Source organism: Acanthisitta chloris, unplaced genomic scaffold (genome assembly GCF_000695815.1).
Source record: "Acanthisitta chloris isolate BGI_N310 unplaced genomic scaffold, ASM69581v1 scaffold18641, whole genome shotgun sequence".
Classification (NCBI taxonomy): Eukaryota; Metazoa; Chordata; class Aves; order Passeriformes; family Acanthisittidae; genus Acanthisitta; species Acanthisitta chloris.
The window spans coordinates 8,629-29,477 of record NW_008656819.1 but is presented as its reverse complement, the minus strand read 5'-3'; the positions used below and the strand labels follow the sequence as shown (position 1 = coordinate 29,477).

The window sequence follows — 20,849 nt, the reverse complement described above, 5'->3', positions numbered from 1 at the left end:
TTTACCCCCAAAAATCAAAGGGAAAAAAATCCCATAGCAATCAGGGGATAAAGTTACAGTCATGTTGATATCTCTCAAATAAACCTTTAACAAATAAGAAGGACAGAATTCAGATTCTCTGCCAACAGATCAGTCACAGCACAGTGTTAAGCTCTGCTCCAAGTCTGGATTGGCTCTTATTCAAAGTAATATGAGAACTGGATTCTCCAAACGTGAAAGCCACCTCAGCTTGCTTCAACGTGGAAGTTGTCAAACTGTGCAAATTCAAAGGAGCGAGTTCCAAGAGCAGCCCAGCCATTACTTGGTTTAGAAACGGTGACATTCTCCCAGAGTAGATAACCATTTAACAGTCCTGAGGCAGAATTGCCCTGTCAAAAAAAGGAAGATGTTAGCTTTGTAAAATCCAGTGACTGTGTTGACACTGAGCCTACTCACATGGGAGACAAGACAAAGCAGAAAGATGTCAAGTCAACTTTCAACTACATTTCACACATTTTTCATGCAGAGGTGCTTCTAAATATTGCATAGGATCCTCCAGTGTCTATCAGCTCTGTGAAACAGACCTAATGCCTTTACAGTGAATATATAAAAGGCTCATCTTCCCCAAGTCACAGCTTTGCTAACTCAGTGTAGAATCTGAAATGTAAACTGGTTTTCCTCTTCCACTTGTAACCACTCAAAACAGCCCAACTGTTTTAAGGGCATATGATACATCTGGCACTGATTCTGCAGAATTAGACAGAAGTCAAAAGTAAAGAAAGATGTAATTTAGTCATTAAGATGAGAGGAAGAGGAGAGAGCAGAATTTTCAAGTATAATCCAAGCCACTTCAAGCCATTTAAATTAAAAACAGTTTCAGGAAAAATTACAATTTATTTTGCCTACGTTCCACTAAACTGTATTTAGAAAAAAAAACCCCAACTTCAGTTTAGTTATACTTCTTAATCTGAAAGACAATTATAGGCACAGGTAAAAGTATCTATAAAACACTACCTATACACTGTCTATAAAAATGTCTATAAAGAATGCTGTTCAAGGAGTCAGTTTGAATTCTTTAAAGAGGTTTCTGCACTTCTGTCATTACATCAAAAGTATATTTGTTACAAAATAGTTTGACAGCACAGATGGAAGTTTGTAACATCATAATTTTAAAATTACAATCACTGTTATGTGTTTTAAGTGATTTAAGTTCATCCTCAGTAACACATTCAGGTTAACAAATATCTTGGCCCGTTTTACAGATGGCAATCACTGTCTAAGTGTAGGTGTGTACCAAAGCCAAAACTAAATTACATCCATCCAGTGAATGGCTCAGGTACAAGAGTCACCTTTGTCTCCAAATGTGATAGCACAAGAGACAAATAGCACCTAATATTCAATGGCATTTTAGCATGAGGGACTCAGCACATAATTTTAAAAGAGTTAGCTTCAGTAGTAGGTTTCCCCAGCTAGAATTCAAGCTTCCCCAAACTTCAGGCCATGTTTCAGTTGCAAAGGTTACAGGGAATTAGGCATTCAGAAGAAGAACTTTAAACCTTTTAGACTTCCTCATTGAGTGACTATGGTCAAAAGAGGTTGAGTGGGGAGGAAACTAAAATATGTAGACAAGCTTCTCATTAACTGTAGCCCATTTACACAGCAACACTGTGCTCATGCTATTTCAGCACAATAAAGAAGGATGGCAGCTCATCTGAGTTCCCCAGTCCTTTAATAGCTCCACAGATAAGGCTTTAGCCTGCAAACAGAACTGGTGGGGAGATAGATTTTTGAAACAGGGTAGTTTAGTGGATTATTGACTGTCTTCAGAACAGGAAGTCAGGTCATGATCTTTTCATTAGATTAGACAAGAGGTTTCCTTCTCTGACCCTCCTACCTCCAGCTTTCAATTCATCTTTCCCTTTATTTTCCATACCCTCTGCAGTTTCTCAAACATCTCTAAAAATACAGGCAGCAGAATTTGGTATGGTATTAAATACTGGTTTAAAACAGCAGATATTATTTATGTTTTCAATAGGGTACACTAATGCAAGTAGACCATCAATAGTATAGCACAGTTTTGTCTAAACCATTTAGGACAGGCAGTTCCACAAGTGGTTTTCTAGCTTTTTGCAAATGGCCTTACCTGAATGCTGAGAGTAAGTGTGTGCCATGCATGATCCCGGACACCAGAAAGTCCTTTCATTAATATTTCTTCTCCAGCTGCAAAACATGCTTAAGGTTAGCCAAGTGTTACTTCAGCCCTTTGCTGAAATTGATAAATACCAAGCCAGCAAAAGGAAAACAATATCTGTTTTTCAGTGTTCAGAACTGACATTTTACCAATTTCAATTGCAGTGTGGAAGACTATACATTATCAGTGCATTCTCCCGTTCTGCCAGGACTGGATTTCCACTGAGATTTCCAATGCTCTTGGCAATTTGGCATGAGATAAAGATTCACTCTATTCAGAGTATGAGCTCACGAAGCATGACAGTAGCTATTGTTCTACTTGTTCTATAGATCTCCTTGTTTATGTACTGTCTGAAACAAGCACAGGGTTGGATTTGCCACATCATCGTATTGTATAATTCTAGTCAAAATTTAAGCTAAGCAAAAATTGGGTATGACTGACACCTCTAAGGAAGACCTGAAAAACATTAAGTGCTACAAGTCTTCAATTATTCAGTAGGTAATTTTAGCTGCAAGATAATTGAACATTCAGGGTCCCTTCTAGAAAAATATAAAGATGATGAAAATAGCTATACAGAAAAAAATTATCATATTGTGTAAGAGGAGTCTCAGTCTAAAATAATGAGGTGGTTAATCAAAATCCACTCATTTCACCTAGGAAAAATTATTTTTGACAGCCAGCCTGAGAAACTAATTGGGTAATGTGGCTACGTCTTATTAAAAATAACTACTGGAGTTGATCCTAAACACAACTATGTGTTATACAGCTGAAACTGAAGTTTGGATGGAGTTAGACCAGGGAGCACTGGTATGTTAAAAGGAGCTGTGTAAAACCTTCTTTACACTACCTGCAATGGTGAAAAAGGAAAGGAACACAGACACACAAAATATCATATGATATTTTATATCATATCATACTGTAGATCTAGAAGCTACATTTGACTCATCAGAAACTATTGAAATTTTTCATTTATATTTCTGAAGTGATAGGAAGTGCATTTGCAAAAGAAATCCTGCCACTATTTCAAAGCAAATTGAAAGGAACTTTTAGCTATTGATGAAGAATTATGACATACACTCTATCATGTGCCTGTCAAGTGCTCTATAGATGAACACATATGAATGTAAGCATCATAAGCAGAACATGCTCTCACCCCATTGAGACTAACACTAGGACACATCATTTCAGTAAACAGTAAGCTACCTATCATCATCACCTAAGCCAGATGTATGTACAGTGACTTGCACTGTTCTATAAAACAGGCCACTGCATTTCTATCAGGATTACTTTTTATGTGCAGTTTAAGACTACAAATCAAGTCTGTCAAGTAATATTGTATTAGAGTATTTCTGAAAAGCAAAATAATTTACATTTGCTAGTGTAAAATAGGTTTTGTCAGCAGAAAAAAATCCAGAAGAAGCTGATAGTGAGAAGTGGGCCAGCCAGTAGCCTTCAGGTGCTTTCTCCACATCAAAATGTGGCCACCATTAATTAAATTCATAGTGATGACAACTGAACTACAAAATCTGAATGTTAGCCATTTTTATCAAGGTTATCAAAACATCATGTCCATATGTCAGCATCCACTTTAGCAAAGAGTTGCTTACCTAGGTCACCAGTGACTCTGTAGGTGCCATCTGCAAAAACCCAGAAGAAAACTCCTTTGGTACGTCGAACATAGATCCCACCATTGTCAACTCTTCCTGCAATAAACACGCCCCCATCACGTTGTTTTTCTATGTAGATGTCACAAGTGACTGTCATGTTGACCCTATAAGACAAGTTTAGTGTTTCAACAAGGAAGGAATCAACTTTTTTTTTGAAGAGGCAGTAGGTAGAAGAGTATTCCCTATATAGCACAGCGATGCTTTTAGAGAAAGATTTAACAATCCTAACGTGGGAGAAGCACAGAACTTGTCTAGACTCATTTCCCACATGTGAGTCCACAGATTTTTGTAGGCAGGGCAACTGTCAGAAACCAATAGCAAAACAAAGTCTATTGCCAGCAAGTTTCACTGAATTATTAAAACAATAACAAACAAACAAGCCAACAACAAACAAACACAAACCCACACAAACAAAACCAGAAAAACTGGCAGAATGGCTATTTTAAAGAATATATGAAAAGAATTTAAGCTAGACTTCTAAGTAGAACAAAATGTTTTAAGCATGAAATTTATCATTGCTTTTAATAACAATTAGTTAACAGGTTCTTTCCCATAAGCTTTAAAATTTTAAACAAACATTATTCTAAAATATGCTGATTGATTCCAAATTACCACCATTACAGCTCCTAGGAAGAACTGCAATTGTAACCACACTCTCATCAATGCAGTAAACCTCAGTTACCTTTACCCAGAGATAAAACTGTTTGTTGAATCAAATCCAGGCAATTCTAGGAACTGCTCAGAAGATGGCAGTCTGCAACGGATACAACTGAATTATCAGTGAAATAGTCTGGGAGTTATGAGTTTGATTGAATTGCTAATTATCAAGCAAGACAACTCAAAATTATATAATTTAAAATTAATCTGGTTTTTTGGTCCCATTTAAAAAATATTGAAACTTGGGAGACACTTTGAATTGGGACTTGCACTTGGTCTTTCTAGTACACCAACCCAGATTCATTATTCTGAAAAGTTAGCTTGAACAAATATGCCCAGCAAGACACAAGGAAAAACAACTCCAAGACAGTACAGCGGTGCACCAAGCAACTTAGAGATGTGGTGGACCCCTCATCCTAAGAGTCATTGAGACAGACACAGCTGATCTCTTAGAGTTGGCCCCAAGCAGGGCTCAATGGCTTTTCAAAGTCCTTAACTCATCATTTCTTCATGTCCACAGAGAATCTGAATGCAAAAGCTCTGTGTCCAAGAGAAATGAGGCTTGAGACAGATTAACTGATCATAACTCACTCTGCTAAGGAGAACATTTCCCCAGATGTTGCTAGAAAATAGTATTTACATACCACTGAAAATTTCCTATGACACTGATGGTCTGGTCTGCATCAGAAACCCAAGTGACAGGACGCTGAACCACCACCTGGCGGAGTGTGAACACATGATCTCCCGGGTCAGAGGCATTGACAAAGTATTCAAATACACCTGTCTGATCTGCAAAATTTGGGGCTTCACTGAAAGGCGGATTACCTGTTCAGAAAACAAAATACATATCAACACCAAAACTTTCTTCCTGTGTACTCGTTTTCAATTCTGCTGCAGAATTTTTACTTACTATATCAAAGCAGGGTCTCCAAAACTAAAGTTTTAAAGCAGACACCAATTTTTGCAAACACGTGAACAAAGTAACTTTCCTCCCTACCTTCCTTCACTTAACTAGTTCACTACAGTTATAAGCTATACCATTTACATCAAGAATTAACTGATAGTGGCCAACCAGTTAAGACATAGAATTAAATACACCTCATTGCAAGTGAAGTATACAGGTGTAACTTGTAGGAGAAACAGGTATGAATAAACAAGAGAAAAAACCACCTTCAGACTACTTCATGTAAAGGATTAAAATAAAAAAAAAACAACTTACTGCCTTTCTACAGATTATATCTGTGTGTGAACTAAGTTTTTGGATAAGAGAATTCTGACTTACGTATATTGAAATCATCTTTGTAGTTTGAAGGAAAAGGCTGAGATGGAGGTGGCTCTGGGCAACAACATTTCTGTCCTGTCTTGAGTGTGGTTAAAGTGTAGACTTCATCCACATTTAGATCTAAAGAAAATTTGCCCCTCCGCACCTGGAATTGAAGAAAGTTCAAGCTGCAAAATTTAAACAATTAAATGACAAAATACACAAGTTCTTCAATTAAAGAAAATCTAAAGTTCTGATTTTAAGCAAAAATCCTGTCTTCTTGCCTTAGCATTTAATATCTGAGTTATTTTGAAAACTCCTTTCCCCCAAATTCTTTATTACCTCCACATAAGCTTGTATATAGCTAGCAAAACTGTAGTCAAGTGATCTTAATAAGACATACCCTAAATATACAGCTCAAGAATGAAAGTTGAGGAGTTTCAGCAAAGGGGGAAGATGCACCTGAAATTGCAGAGAGACTGTAGCTAAAACTGATTGACTTACCTTTATAGGACGGAGTTTCTGGAAAAGACTGGAGTTTCCAGAATCAAAACCAAGTCTAGAATGCCACACTTGAAGGGTTTCCACCATATACTATAATGAAACATAATATACAATTTAAAACATAACAGCAAAATAAACAACCTTGAATATTCACCTTGAGAAGTACCAGTCCTCTAAGGGTGTGTAATTTTAAAGCTGTCAATCACATTAGAGACCATGACTCTATTCAGCTGTCATTACATATGCCTTATATTTTTATAGACTATACATCAATAAGGCATTGTCCTAACATGCAATAATGTTGCTTATAAACACAGACAGCATTGCAATCACACATGGCATCTTTAGCTTCTGTATTACCAACAACAGTGCCCCTTTGATACAAGCTCTCTGCCTGGGAGTACCTAGACCGAAATAATCTGCTAATTTCACTTTAACGAGGCTTTCAGTTTAGTCGCCAGTTCTCTGATATTTATTTTTGAGCAGAGCATTTCACTTACAGATCTCCAAACGTCTGCAGTATTATAGCATATCAACTACATTATTTACAGATTTTAATCATCTCCAATCCTTACAATTTTTTTTCAGTTAACCCCATCAACAACAAAGCAAGCAACCTACAGTTTGGTTTGGATAAGCCAACTGATACTTCCCCCAAAGTGAATCAGAACTGACACTCAACTCCCTTTCCTAAGCAAACCATTTAATTTTCAAAAGTATTGTTCAAACTATCTCCTCCTAAAAGAAACTAATGCTGCCAAAAATCCAATTCCAAAGAAGTAAACACTTTCAACTCCTGGAAAGGAATCATCCAAATCAACTAGCAAAGATTCACTCCAGTTTATGCTGTGAAAGTATTGTTCACATTTCAGATAGAAATTTAGTTTAGCAAGATTAAAAAAGAGAAGAAACAAACTAACAACTAGGAGATTCTCTCCACAGGATGCAACAACTTAACCTACAATCAACTACAGTTATTTCCTGGAAGAGAGCTGATAACAACTAGAAAGTTCATGGCCATGCTGGCCAGTCAACCTATGGCAGCATGTCCAAGTACCCAGCCTTGGCATAAATTCTAAAACAGAATCCAATCACATTTCTGTTTGGGGGATTTTTTTTCTTCAATATATAGATGATTAGACTGGGAGGCAGAAATTCTATGAATTCAATTATGACATTGCACCTCATGATATAAACAGAACTAGAATGCTTAAAAGTTTGCCAAGTGTGTAACAACCTCTGGTATTTGAGCCTGTTTGTTTCTTGCTAACCTGTGATACTGTCTTGCACGTATTTGATTATGGATAGCAATTCATTTTACAAAGCTGATCAAATGTATTCAAGACCTACTTACAAATGACCCTTTGAGGGTGAAAGTTGCTCTCTGAGGTGTGACACTGAAAAGAGGCAGTGGAGGCCTGATACACCGAGAGTGGTTATGAGTCTGAAGAAAAAAAAATTAACAGAAGGAACATACATTACTGGAATGCATCACATGCCAATGTTCATAAAAACATACAGCAAAGAATTGAAATTAAAAAAACAATAATTTATTTCACTGTCATTTTAATGGTAACTGCAATTACATTAATTTAATAATTTTATTTTGAATACTGATTTTTATAAAGCACATGATTTAACTTCTTCCCAGAGTGTGACATCAAATTAAAGCTAACGTGTGATAAGATAAAGATGATATCTACATTGGTCTCCAGGAAGATTCAACTAGCTGTTCAAAGTTTACAGGACCTCTAGTGGACTGACTAAGAAAGCTACAAGCATCAAAGAACATTACAGATACTGAACTACACAAATCAAGACAGGTTCTTCATAACAAAACATTTCCTTTAACTTTTGTAGTCCATTGGAATCGCTGCTGCACGTACCATAGTTTCAATGATGATGGTAAGGTTCCCTAGGCCATCTGTCAGAGCTACAAAACTGCCACCTCCTTCTAAGCGTCCATCCACTTGCAAGTATGACCAGCCTGGCTGAGTAAATTGTGTTGTGTGTGCTGAAACAAAAAGCATAAACATCAGAATACAACAAGTAAGACTTAACAAAAAAAAATACCATTTGTACACTTAATTAAAATCCTCTCTCATACATGCTTACACAACAAAATCTTGATTTGGGGAAGAAAGCAATGGAACTTCCAAAACAAATTCTAGCTATACAAAATGGAAGATTACAGAATTATATGAGGGCACAATTAAAAATTTCAAGTCTGTGGCAGACAAAACAGTTAAAATTATAGTAATTATTTAGACAGAAAGAAGTAACTATTACACCACTATATAAAGTAATCATGAATATGCATTTTGAATATTCAGAGTTCAGATTTACCAAAATCTCTATTCTTTAAACAAATATTTGAGCCAGAGAGAGCACAGGTGGGCACCTCTATGAGGACTAACTGAAGAAGTAAGGTTTTCAGCATATAAGAGAGAATATCAAAGAAGAATATGACCTGGATCATGAAAGTCCTGAGCAACATGGACACAAGAAAAATTGCTCAGCTGTTCTGAACTGTTCATGGGACAGTATGACCATTTTTCTTTTAATGCTCTTACATATATAGGTAACTAGCAGAAGAGCAAAAATTAAAGCATTTGTCTTGTTCCTCCTTCACGGCACTGCATATGCAACTTGCTCTACTGAACTGTGGCAAAGACAGTAAAATATTACAGAAGGACTACAGAGTAGCCAGTGAATCCATGTGTCCATAGACACTAAGTGAGCAAGCTTCCCTTTCCCCGAGCACAAGGAAATGCTGATTTACACAAGCCAAGAATCACAAGCAGGACAAAAATACAGATATTCTTTGTTCCATTTTCTCAAGTTGAGAAGTACCAAATGGAATTAGTACATCTCAAAGATTAAAAAAAGAAGAGAGAAAGGAAACAGGACAGCACACTAACCTCTATGGGCACAGCAGATCAAAATATATTAATAGTAACAGCTACAAAAGCCGTAGCTTATTCATTTCTGCTACTTCTAAAGGTCAAGGATTAAGACTTTCCCTTGCTATTAGATCTTTCTGCTTTTTATTGAAAGGAGCTTTTTTCCTTCTTCAGTCCACAAAACCTTCCACAAATCCACCTTAATTTGGTACAAAAAATAATACACACAAAAACACTAAATAACTAAAGGCCTTGGAAAATACAGTCATGTTGGGTGCAAGATCACCAAAAACTTTGCACTGCAAAATTTTTACCTGTAATCCAGATAGGAGCTTCAACTTTATAGTGGCCACTCCACGGCTCTTGTGCTGTCATTAATCCACATCGACCAAAGGGCAAGTCTTCATAATAACTAGCCACCAAGTTCCATGCAATTGTTCTGGAAGAAAACCAGGTTGGTTTGCTCCATTCATATGGATAATATCAGATTAATTTAGTACAGTAATTCACTACTCTTTTCTCTAGCATATGATGAAAATACTTAGGGGAGAGAATATCTTTCCAGATAAAGGAGAAAAAACCCAAAACACACAGGAGAGGAAAATAAAATAAATCAACTTCCAGTGTTGAGAACTTCTTCCAAAACTGATAATACATTCTCTGGCTACATCACCATTAAAGATGCACATTAAAGGAAATATGTGCTGCGGGTTAAAACTCCATTTGTTTAGGGATTTTTCCTGTTTTGAAGGGAAAAAAAATTGTTAGCAAAGTTTACAGCTTTTCCTGGGGTGTTGCTTTTTGGTTTGGTTTTTTTTTTTTGATTGTTTGGTTGTTACTGTGGGTGGTAGTAGGTTTATTGGGTGGAGTTTTTTGGGGGAGTGGCTAAGTACCCTGAAAAAATACAGCCTTTCTTTTTCCATATAAATACCAGACAAAAAAACCAACTTTGGGCAGCCATCCTCCAGGAGTTGTTGCTATTTCAAGAGGATGTCAGGCTACTGACAAGGTTCATCACTTCCAGTACTTTGATTTGGTCTTCACTGAAAATCTTTTGCAAGAGCTTAAGACCTGTGGGCTTAAGTTTAAGTGTGTGGGCTTGAGTATAAGCTTAAGTACAGAAAACCAACTTATCAGAGAAGTTATGTAGAAGGCAAAACCTGGCAAGCTCCTTTATTGTACATAGGTGAGTGCAACAGCCTCATTCTAAAGTCACTGCTATAGGTCTATCACATTATACATGCACTTCAGAAGAGATCCTGGAATTCAACAAAAATATGCTCATAAAACAAACAACTCTTGAGTTGCAAAGTCAACTTGCTCGCGTCAAGCCTGTTCTGCTGATTTCAAACTTAGAAAGAAATGTAGCGAACTCAAGTTCAAAGGAAACAAGCTTAGAAAGATAGATAAGGAAAGACAAAGATAAGCTGCCTTTCATCTATTTTCAATATAAAAGCCAAGATAACTTCAATATTGGCTATCTAGACTTGGAACTATTCTGCAATAATTTAGAAACAGAATACATATGCCTGGCTTTCAGGCTGCTAAACAAGTGGGGCATGTATAATCAGAAAGGACTTGCTAAAACAGAAAAGCAATGGGAAAAGAAGGACCCCAAATTAAGACATTAAAGCATGTAAGAGTCAAGAGGCAACCAGAATGATCAGGAATTCACATAGGAAATGGTCATGTGTTAGAAAATTTCAGCTTGCATACTTTATTCTACTTGAATTCAGACTGACGGTGGGGTGAGTATCATTTCACCTGCTTTCTTACCACAGCAGGTGATGGTGTTATATAGCACTTTAAATACTTCTTACACACAAAGTTGTGAAAGTGAGCAACACTGCACAACACTCACGAGGTCATGTTTCCATTCACATAGTTTTGGTTCAGGATCCGAGCCCAGCAGCCTGCACCTACTTCATCATTGAAAGTACTGTAATCTTCTGAAGCCCACAGTTTCTTCTCAGTTAATATGGCATTTTGTACTGTTTTTGTGCCAGGATAGTGAGCCCTACACAATATTTTAAAAAAAAAAAAGCACTTAGTACAAAGAGAAAAATCAAAGTTTGGACGTACATACAGCAGCAATGATACACCTCCTTCAAACTGAAAATGAAAAACAAAGTTTCTTTGCAATACTACAAGTGGAATAGATAAAAAATGATCAATGGGGAGCTATAACACTCTGGAACTTACTGTATTTGCAGTAGAAGATTACTTCTTCTCATAGATGCCAGCATATAAGTAAACTTAGATTAATAGAGAAATAATAGAGAAAATACTCGCTAACTCATACTATCTTAAACAAAGCCATAAATAATTGCAAAATCAACAGTAAGATACAGTACTAGCCATTATTTTAAAAACTCAGCTGCATGAATGTCCTACAACCTTGGCTGACTTTATAGACCTTTTTTAATAAACTCAGGTTTCAAAAAAGCATGCTAGTTGGACTACAGAAGTTACAGAGTTTTAAACTGAAATAGTTGAAACATATAATGAAAGTTCATTTTCTTTTCAAGATCTTCCTTAGTGTGAGGAGAGATGTCTTCTCCCAGTGGAGACTATTGATTATACTCAATCACAACAGGGATTCACTGTGCCAGGCTGTCTGAGTGAAATAAAACCTTCCAAGTTGCTTGCAGAAAAAAGGGTCATGGTTTTCCCCTCACTTACACATTCATTGAACACACTAAATACCTATGCTAAAATGAAACTATCAGCACTAGGAAGGCAAGCATAAATATTTGCTTTACTATTAGCCTGAAAATTGAAAGATTTACACATTTGTGGCAGGGACAAAAAAAGCCACCAGATTTTCTAGGCTGACTGTCAGGGCTTTTTTCCCTCTACAGGACAATGGGCCATTTGCCAGCATTCTGGTCCTTCATACAATGCTCCACGAATGGTAATATAACCCACAGCAGAAATCTTAGCTACATTCTTCTCTGCTTTACAGATTACTGTCTATTTCCCCATTTGCTTGGAAATATAAGTATTATCTCAGTACCAAGCAAAGGTTTTTACAATGGCATAAAGTGCACAGCTTGCAAAAACAAGGCAGGGAAGGAATAATTTGTCTTTCTACACTTCATACCCTGAAAAGCCATTTCTTAATATTACATGCCAACACCCCTGCCAAATAAAAGCTGAAATACTCAAGGGAGTATTTAATCTCCCTGTTAAGATGGCCCTGAATCAGAGCAGGGAAAGTTAAGCAACTACAGCTTCCTTAGGCAGTGTAAAATCAGTTGAGCTTCATTCACACATGATCCAAGACTCCAGTTGTGAAAAACTGTCAGGATACTGTTTGTTGTTACAAATGGGGGGAGGGATTGATTGCAGGGACAGATGACCCTGACTGCCTATCTGTATTTGGAGAAAAAGCCTTCACTTCTATACCTCCTATGGGTCAGATATGAAAAGATGAATGAAAGATTCAAGTGGAATCAAGGAACTGCCACATTTGAAGCACATGATTGGGTCAGGCAAGTGTATGGCACCTAATAAGTAAAATTTAGAGTTACCGTAAAAAGAAACATTAATGAGCAAGTCTTACACACATTTCCATTCAGCCATCAAGTCAGTAATCAATTTAGTCTACTACAATTATATTTGCATCATATGACAAAACCCAGAACTAGTAAAACAAGCCTGCTGGATGCATGCTTTCCAAACACAACCTTCCCATCAAAACAAAATGGGCACTAAGAATCAAGACATTATTGTAACTCAAAGAAGAATCACAGGCCAAATAAATTTTTGGACCACAAGTATTTCACTAACAGACCAGTGGAAGTCAGTAATACAAGGCTGTATACAAAGCTGTAAAGCTAAAGCACTTTTTGCATATCAACTACAACCACCAAAACAACCCTCAGAATAAACAGGGCTGTCCAAGAAACCTTCAATTCATCAAAAGTGCAACCACACCCAATAGAAATCTTCAACATGATAGAAGACTCATGATTCAAATGAAAGGGTTGAGGCTGTCACCAGGACAATACCTGTGTGATTTGATGTGGGTTAGTAAGAACAATTATACTATCAATCCTTTCCTTGCTGGTAAGGGTAGAGAGAAGTAAAGCTTTGGCTGTGTTAGTTATAAATAAGATGAAGACAAGCTATAAACAAACCACCAAGAAAGAAAAACAGAGAGAACCCCCTACCCAATCACATCGACCACTCCATGGAGTTCAGAGTCAATCAGCAAGACAAAGGAAATGGGCTCCCACAGTCTATCGCTGGCTATGATCCTCACCTGCTCCAGACCACGCTTATCCAATGTGTATCTCAACAGCTTGGGGAAAAAAAAGGAGAGCAAAGAACAGAGAGAAGGGACAAATAAAAAAACTGTTTTTCAAATTGTCAAAATTTTATATTGGGAAAGGCAGCATCTTCTTCAGCACTATTTGAACATAGCTAAAAAAAACATTATGTTCCGATTCTTGTTTTTACAACTTGGACAACAACTGTTGCACCAGACAAAATGTACTAGATTGTCAAGCACAAAGTGTCTTCAAAGAAGGACATCTTCTTGCTCTACCACACCAAATCCCAAAGTACATCACAAAAGGAAAAATTAAAAACATTTGGTGCTTCTTCACTTACAGACACAAAACTGCAGATAAAGACAAAGTATATCACATTTCATGCAAGATACTCTATTTGCAGATCAGCCACTTAAATGTTACAATACTGACAGTTAAGCTACAAGGACCACAGAGGGCAAGGACAACTGGAGTACAATTTATAAACCTTGTGAAAGCACAGTAAACATTTAATTAAGAACAGGAGTTGACTCCCCTATTTTTCCTGCTAATGAACTATTTTAGTTTAACAGTGAAGCAACACAGATGAGATGAGCACATAAGCAACAAAAGAAATGAGAAAAACCCCACACAGGTACACACCTCATTACTCAAGAGTGTTTTATTTCAAGCTTTAAAATTGCAACTTCTGTACACTTCCCTAGAGACATTTTAAGGCCTTGAAAACCAACGAAACAAATCTAAAATACCATATAACACCAAGTCTAACATGTCATTTCTGGAAATCCAGAGGTCCCCTAAACAGTGTTTGCTGTACTTCTAAATTCACAGAATATCAAAATGCCTAACTATCTTCAAATCATTCTGTGTACTTCCACCAGATATAATCTTCTGTAACAAGGCACACTATCTATAGAAAACAGTGCTGCAGAATTTTTATTCCTCAGATCAGAATCTAAACTAGTTTACATGCAGTCTGCCAGCAGCCTCAAACATCAAGATTTCCTCCCCCGAAGCAACAAGAACTTCAGCTAACACAATGTTACTCTTACTAACATTACTAACGGTATACTTAGACATCATACTTTCCCATTTACACCCTGTATTAGAATAAGGTAGTATTTGGCTTGCAGACTTATACATAAAAAGGCTGAAGTATTTAGGAATTGGGGGAGGCTCCTGATGACTAGAGAAAAATAGTTTTAATGTCTATCTTCAAGAAGGAGGATCTGAAAAACTACAGAGCCATCAATCTAGCCAGAATCCCCAGGAAGGTTACAGAGGAAGTCTGCCTGACAGCCACGTCGAAGCACTAGAAGGGTACAAGGATGACTGGAAACGGCACCATGATTTTACCAAGGGCAACTCATGCCTGACAAACACTATTGCTTTCTACACGATGCTTACCTACATGGGCAAGGTGAAATCAGTGGATGTCATATACCTTGACTTCAGCAAAGCCTTCCACCCAAGTGGATACAAAAGCACAGTCAGGGAGCAGATTGGTAGCAATATTCCCATAGGACCAACACCGTTTGATGTGTCTAGTAAAACTTGCTTTGCTCGCAGACATAGGTTTTGCTTTCTCTGTTAGCTGCCTCTAACTTCACTCACAAGTTTTTTCACTTCCACCCTTCAGATTCTCACCACATCCCTAAATGGGGATATCCCTTAAATCTACGTCAGATATCCTTCAGATTGCAAATGTTACTTTAGGCTGGGATAAAGCTCCATGGGTAAAAATTAATGTGAAAAAGAAAGGGAAGTAAACCAGAAAAGTAAATTAAACACAAAGAAAGGGAAAAGTCAGTTACTTTTTGTAGATAGATGCCAAATAAATCACTTCAATTATCTTGATAATTTCTAAATAAAACAATATAAAATTAATCCCTGGTTTCCATTCCACACTAAAAGAACTAAGAAAAAGTTAGAGAGGGTTATACTTGGAAAGAGATTACAGAAAATTATACAGAAAAGGATTTCTGAGAAAAAAATTTAACACTGTTTAGGAAAACAGATTGACTATCAAATTTTGTAAACAACTAGACATGCTTATCTAAGAGACATACAGATACAGTGTACTTTTAGCAACTTTCTGAACCTGAACATTTGAAGGACAGACACCCAAATCCTATTATCTTTTACTAGGTCAGCAGAAACTCTGGTAGTTGGTGTCTTAAAGTCAGCATTGGCTGAGAAACATAGCGTTCTCATGGTGTGCAAACCTTAATTTCTCGATAGATAATCACACCACTGCACAGGAAATCCTACCTCTTCATTTTTTGTGATCAGTTGGGGTTGGGGAAAATCTGTATGACACTTGAGAAAAACCTCAGACGAAAAGATCTTTCATCTTAACAAACAACTAAAACATCCGTGATTCTCAAGGCACAAACAAAAACAGGTACTTGCAGCCTTGATTCTGTCAAGCTGTTAAAGAAATAACCATACACACTCTGTATTCATTCTGCAAGTTGCACTGGCACAGAAATCATTACTAAAACATTTCCAAATGCACTGCAACTTGCTGAGGTGCATGTCTTACCTAACTTAAGAAAGTTGTAGGGTTTTAAACCAAATGAGTGACTCAATGCTGACATTATAATTGGTGTTTCTCAGGCAGCCACTTCCAGGTGATCAGCGTTTACAAGCTCAACACATATGAAAGCAGTTTCTTAAAAAATCCCTGCTTAGCTGATGTGCTATAACCATTGAGCCATGCATTGATTTGAATGATGAGCATATCACACTCCCTTACATACAGAGGACAAATGGTACACTAGTGACCACAAGAATGTTCTTAGCACAGTGAGGTTATCAACAGAGATAAACAAGTTAACAAATGTAACACAAGTGAACAATTTATACCAGCATAGGTAATTTCCACTGGGAACATGTTGTAATTTTTAAATAACAATTTATAGTTTTGCAAAATCAGAGATTACTAAGGAACAAAGAGCAGTAGAGTAAGTGTTGAGCCAGTTGACTGAAGCAAGGTAGTAAGAAAGTGTATTATGGAACCAGAGTGAAGGCAATCAATCAAGTTCACATTTGTTGGAGTTGTATCAATGGGCATTCCTAGCTGCCAAAACTCAGATAGGTTGTATTAGTTTACAAACTTGGGATGTTTGCTTTTACTTCTATCTTAATGTCTCTGTGTGTGCTTCTAATATTATCTGTCATCAGATATAAGCAAGAAACAGAACCTTCTAGCTTTAGGATATGACCAGGAAAATCTCAAGCATGTAACAGAGAATGCTGCAAGCACAGAAGGTCCCAGGCTGGTAAGTTCCAGTGTGAAAGTTCATATATTATAGATATAAATTGCAGACCAAGAATTCAGCCCTAAAGTTTTTCTGACTTTGAAGATGCACATGCAGATTAGTTAGAAGTTTCCTGTCACTCACTAGAGCTAAGAAGCCTAAAACATAGCTCCTAAATGAACACTTGAAAGAAATGATGGAAGAGGGGTAAGGTCACCTTACACATGCACTAAACTGAAAGAAGAGTAGAAGACAAGAAAGAATAATCCGTCACCACTATACATGATGATGAAAAAAATGGGAACAGCTAGGAACTATGAAATAAGAGTATATGACTTTTCAAAATGGAGATGAAGACTTACAGAAATGAAGCAATAAGCAATATTTAAAACTCCTCCCTTCACCCACACTTACCCGACTACCTCAACAGCATCATTAAGATATGGATCAACTATCATCTCATTTGAAATGTTCCAATCTCCATCCGCAGCGATGATGCCAATGTTCCTTAGACCCAGTCTGTCCAAAGAATGTCGAAGCACCTTAGTAACAGATAACACCACTTAAAGTACAGCCTTCACCAATGAGGCAACATGAAAATTTAAGACTGAAACAATTTCAGAACTGTAGGAGTCATCACTGGAAGCATTTGTCTTCAGACCAAGACAGATAAGAAAAGTTCTCACTTCTCAAACAAGAGCCCTAATGGCAACAAAGACAAAGGATAAGTGTTTTTAAAACTGAAGGGTTATCTATGACATTCAGACAGTCATTACACAAAAATGGGCTTCTCATCACTTGGATTACTTTTGACACGCCAGGCCCATACATATACTCCACTTGGACACTCTCTACATACTGACTCCACCGCAGGCACATAATTCAATACACATGAGTAATGGAGTTATCATAAAGTCAGTCATGTTAAGCTGATTAAAAATGTCAACTGGCTGAAATGTGGAAGTGGACATACCTCCACAAGTGATCAGAAGTGAAAGTTAACCTGGTCCTAGAAAAGTATATTGAGAAAATGAGGATTTAAGTTTTAAAATAGAAAAGACCTTGTAATCATGCAGTTCTCTATAAGAACAGAAAACTCTGCCAAACATCTGTCCTGTTTAAGTGAAGAGCACCTAAACATTCTTTTCACAGTCCATTTTACTGAACAAAAAAAAAAAATCCTTGATGTTTTAAGTGTTCGATATTTAAGTTTACCCACAACTTGGCTCTCATGTCTTACTAATTTTCAGGAATGTAATGAATAAAACTGGAATTGCATATTACACCAAAACTGAGGGCAATTACTTTGAATTCAAGCACGCCAGCAGAAAAGAATTCCTATTCTATCTTGCCAGCTTCTCCTTACTGTTTCACTGTTGAAGATGAAAAGACTCTCACATTTGTCTGTGGAACTCCTTAGGTAAAATATACCTACACAAAACATACCCAGCTCTAACAGTTAAGAAGGACCAGACCTATAGAGGGCTGGTATTATACAAGTATGTTTTATCTGAAGACTCAATTTAAAAAAAAATAAAATGAAAAAATATATTTTAGAAAAGTATTTTCAGCAGATTGGACATACAGCTGCATCTGAAAAAACCCACATCAGTCCACAATCTAAAATGCATTTTCCAATCTTAGATATAAAGGAATGATGTCCTATAGGGTGTCTGTATGTATGCACGTGCAAAAAAGATTTTTCCAACCATTCAGATCAGAAGGCATGAATCCTTAAATAAAATCTTGTAATAGCCCTCTAGCAATGTGAAGGAGGATAGGGAGAATGTCTGTTTTTTGTGTAGACCAGTAAGGACAGAAATCAAAGTCCAAGTGTTTATGACAATAAAAGCCTAGATCAAAAGGACATGAAACTTATTAAGAAGTAGCAATGAAATTCCATTCAGTTGTTTGAAGCTTTGAAGCATAAAGTTTACCAGAAGAAAAATTCATAACAGTAGAAGATCCTTGCAATTTAAAGCTTTCTAGCTAGCTAGACATTCAAGAAAAATGCCTAACCATATAGACAGCTCAGAAGAGCAAAATGACTAGAACAGTTGCAGAACCCCCATGCTGAAATATAAGTACTAAGGGCACAGAACTGCAGACACTTAAAATGTACTCCACAGTAACATATCCAAATGGTTCCCCCACACCTAGTATTTACATTTATATACAGTTATTCCTTAAATTTTAGGGTTAAAGATGCCAGTATTTAAAAGTATAATTAGAACAACAGGATCTTCTTGAACAAGAATTTATATGCATTAGAATCCTCATTTCTTTATCCTTTCTTTTTTTTTCTACTTAATAAGAAACATAACTAGTGCCTTAGTGGATGATGTAACTAAAATAACTTCTTACAAGTAAAAATTTAGCCAGATAAATAAGAGCTTATCTATGTCATGAATTCATCAGACTTTACAGAAAATGTCTGGTGCCCAGCAGCACAATTCAGTAAGTTGACCTCTTTTGAAACCACAGATTGCAAATAGAACTATCACACTGATAAGAGTGCCACGTGACACTGCAGAGTGTAAGAGAATGATAGAACAGATGTTAAATAAAACACCTTGCATCAGTTAACATACAGTGGAGGGAAGGCTGAAACTTTACAGCAAATATTTGAGTGATTTTAAGATCAAGTTTTAAACTAAATATTTAGTTCTAAAAGCCAGAAACTCAGTCCAAATTCAACAGCATTTGAAAAGCTAACAAGCAGAATGCTGCACCTAGATTCAACACTTCCTTCTCCACATTCATTCTCCCCAGACTAGGAAGCCAAGACAGATGAGGAAGACTCCAGATGACAAGACATAGGGCTGGGGTTGTTCAGCCTGGAGAAAAGAAGCCTCTGGGGAGATCTTGTAGCAACTTTCAATACCTAAAGGGAGCCTACAAGAAAGCTGAAAAGGGACCTTTCACAAGGGCATGGAGTGATAGGACAAGGGGAAATGGCTTCAAAGAGAAAGAAGGTAGGGTTAGATTAGATATAAGGAAGATATTCTTGCCTATGAGGGTGATGAGGCACTGGAACAAATAGCCTAGAAAAGCTGTGGATGTCCCATGCCTGGAAATGTTCAAGGCCAGGTTGGAAGAGGCCCTGAGCAACCTGGTCTAGTGGAAGGTGTCCCTGCCCATGGCAGGGGGGTTGGAACTAGAAGATCTTTAAGGTCCCTTCCAAACCAAGCCATTCTGTGATTCTGTAACTCTCACGTCCTTTCAAGAAGAGGTAATGCTATTGCTTCTTACTCTCGAAGCAACAACAAGGAAAGAAACAAAGCAAAAACTCATACTTAAGATATCACTTCAAGATAATGTAACAAACAGGAGAGAGTTTTCAATGCAGGGCAGGGTGCAGCAGGGGCATTCAAAAGTGAGAGATCATAGAGATCTCAAGGTTGGTTATGGGAAATGCTGTGTTTCTCCAACCTTTTAGAACAGAAGGTACTGAATTTTGCACAGCTAAAAACGCAGAGCCTTTACTGTGCTTTTCATAAAACAAGAACCTGGTGTTTAATAGTGATATTTAAGGGTACTGTAACCACGGGAAGTTTGCTACAGAATTTTAAGTAATTCTAGATCTTGTACTTGTAGCTATGTCCAAGCTGGTATAAAAATTATACATGTTTGTATGATTTCAGCAGCATTAACTGAAACTTCCCAAAAATGCAGAAGTCCTTAATATTTAGGGTATACTGACATGCTTTAAGTTCAAAATAACCATTTTAGACACACAAAATAAACAATCTAGAGATCTGATCATGTTAGCATTCCATGCATGCAACTACCAGAAACAGTTCAGTAACTGAAGCAGTTGCAGGATTAAGTCCTCTTTCCTAGGCAAATTCAGAAGCTAATTGTGTGAATACGATAACAAGACAGCTATTTCACTTCACAGAAATAACAAAAAAATTACATACCTTAATGTATTTGCTACTAAATGCCCTTTCATTCCATATCTATAAAGGAAAAGTAAAAATCCATTTAGAAAATTCAGGATATGTCAATGCATAATCAAATATTTTATTTATATATATATATATAAAAGATTATTCAATCCATTAATCATTTCCATGGTTTCAGTGTGCTAGAGAAAAGTGCTCTGGTTGGTTCTGTTATCAGCTTTTCCAGGGAAAATTCTGTA

General features: G+C 36.9%; 1 protein-coding gene across 1 annotated transcript in view; it reads right to left on the bottom strand.

Moving 5' to 3' along the window:
• Window positions 1-224: 224 nt before the first annotated feature.
• GALC (galactosylceramidase) overlaps window positions 225-20,849 on the bottom strand; it is a gene marked incomplete at its 5' end in the record, with an annotated part of 28,551 nt that continues 7,926 nt past the window's right edge. The window contains 12 exons of the mRNA XM_009084488.1: window positions 225-368; window positions 2,123-2,199; window positions 3,778-3,941; window positions 5,139-5,319; window positions 5,777-5,921; window positions 6,260-6,349; window positions 7,614-7,703; window positions 8,146-8,273; window positions 9,477-9,601; window positions 11,024-11,179; window positions 17,117-17,244; window positions 20,626-20,664. Of these exons, the coding sequence (XP_009082736.1) occupies window positions 225-368; window positions 2,123-2,199; window positions 3,778-3,941; window positions 5,139-5,319; window positions 5,777-5,921; window positions 6,260-6,349; window positions 7,614-7,703; window positions 8,146-8,273; window positions 9,477-9,601; window positions 11,024-11,179; window positions 17,117-17,244; window positions 20,626-20,664 (1,467 nt within the window). The remainder of the gene's footprint in view (window positions 369-2,122; window positions 2,200-3,777; window positions 3,942-5,138; window positions 5,320-5,776; window positions 5,922-6,259; window positions 6,350-7,613; window positions 7,704-8,145; window positions 8,274-9,476; window positions 9,602-11,023; window positions 11,180-17,116; window positions 17,245-20,625; window positions 20,665-20,849) is intronic.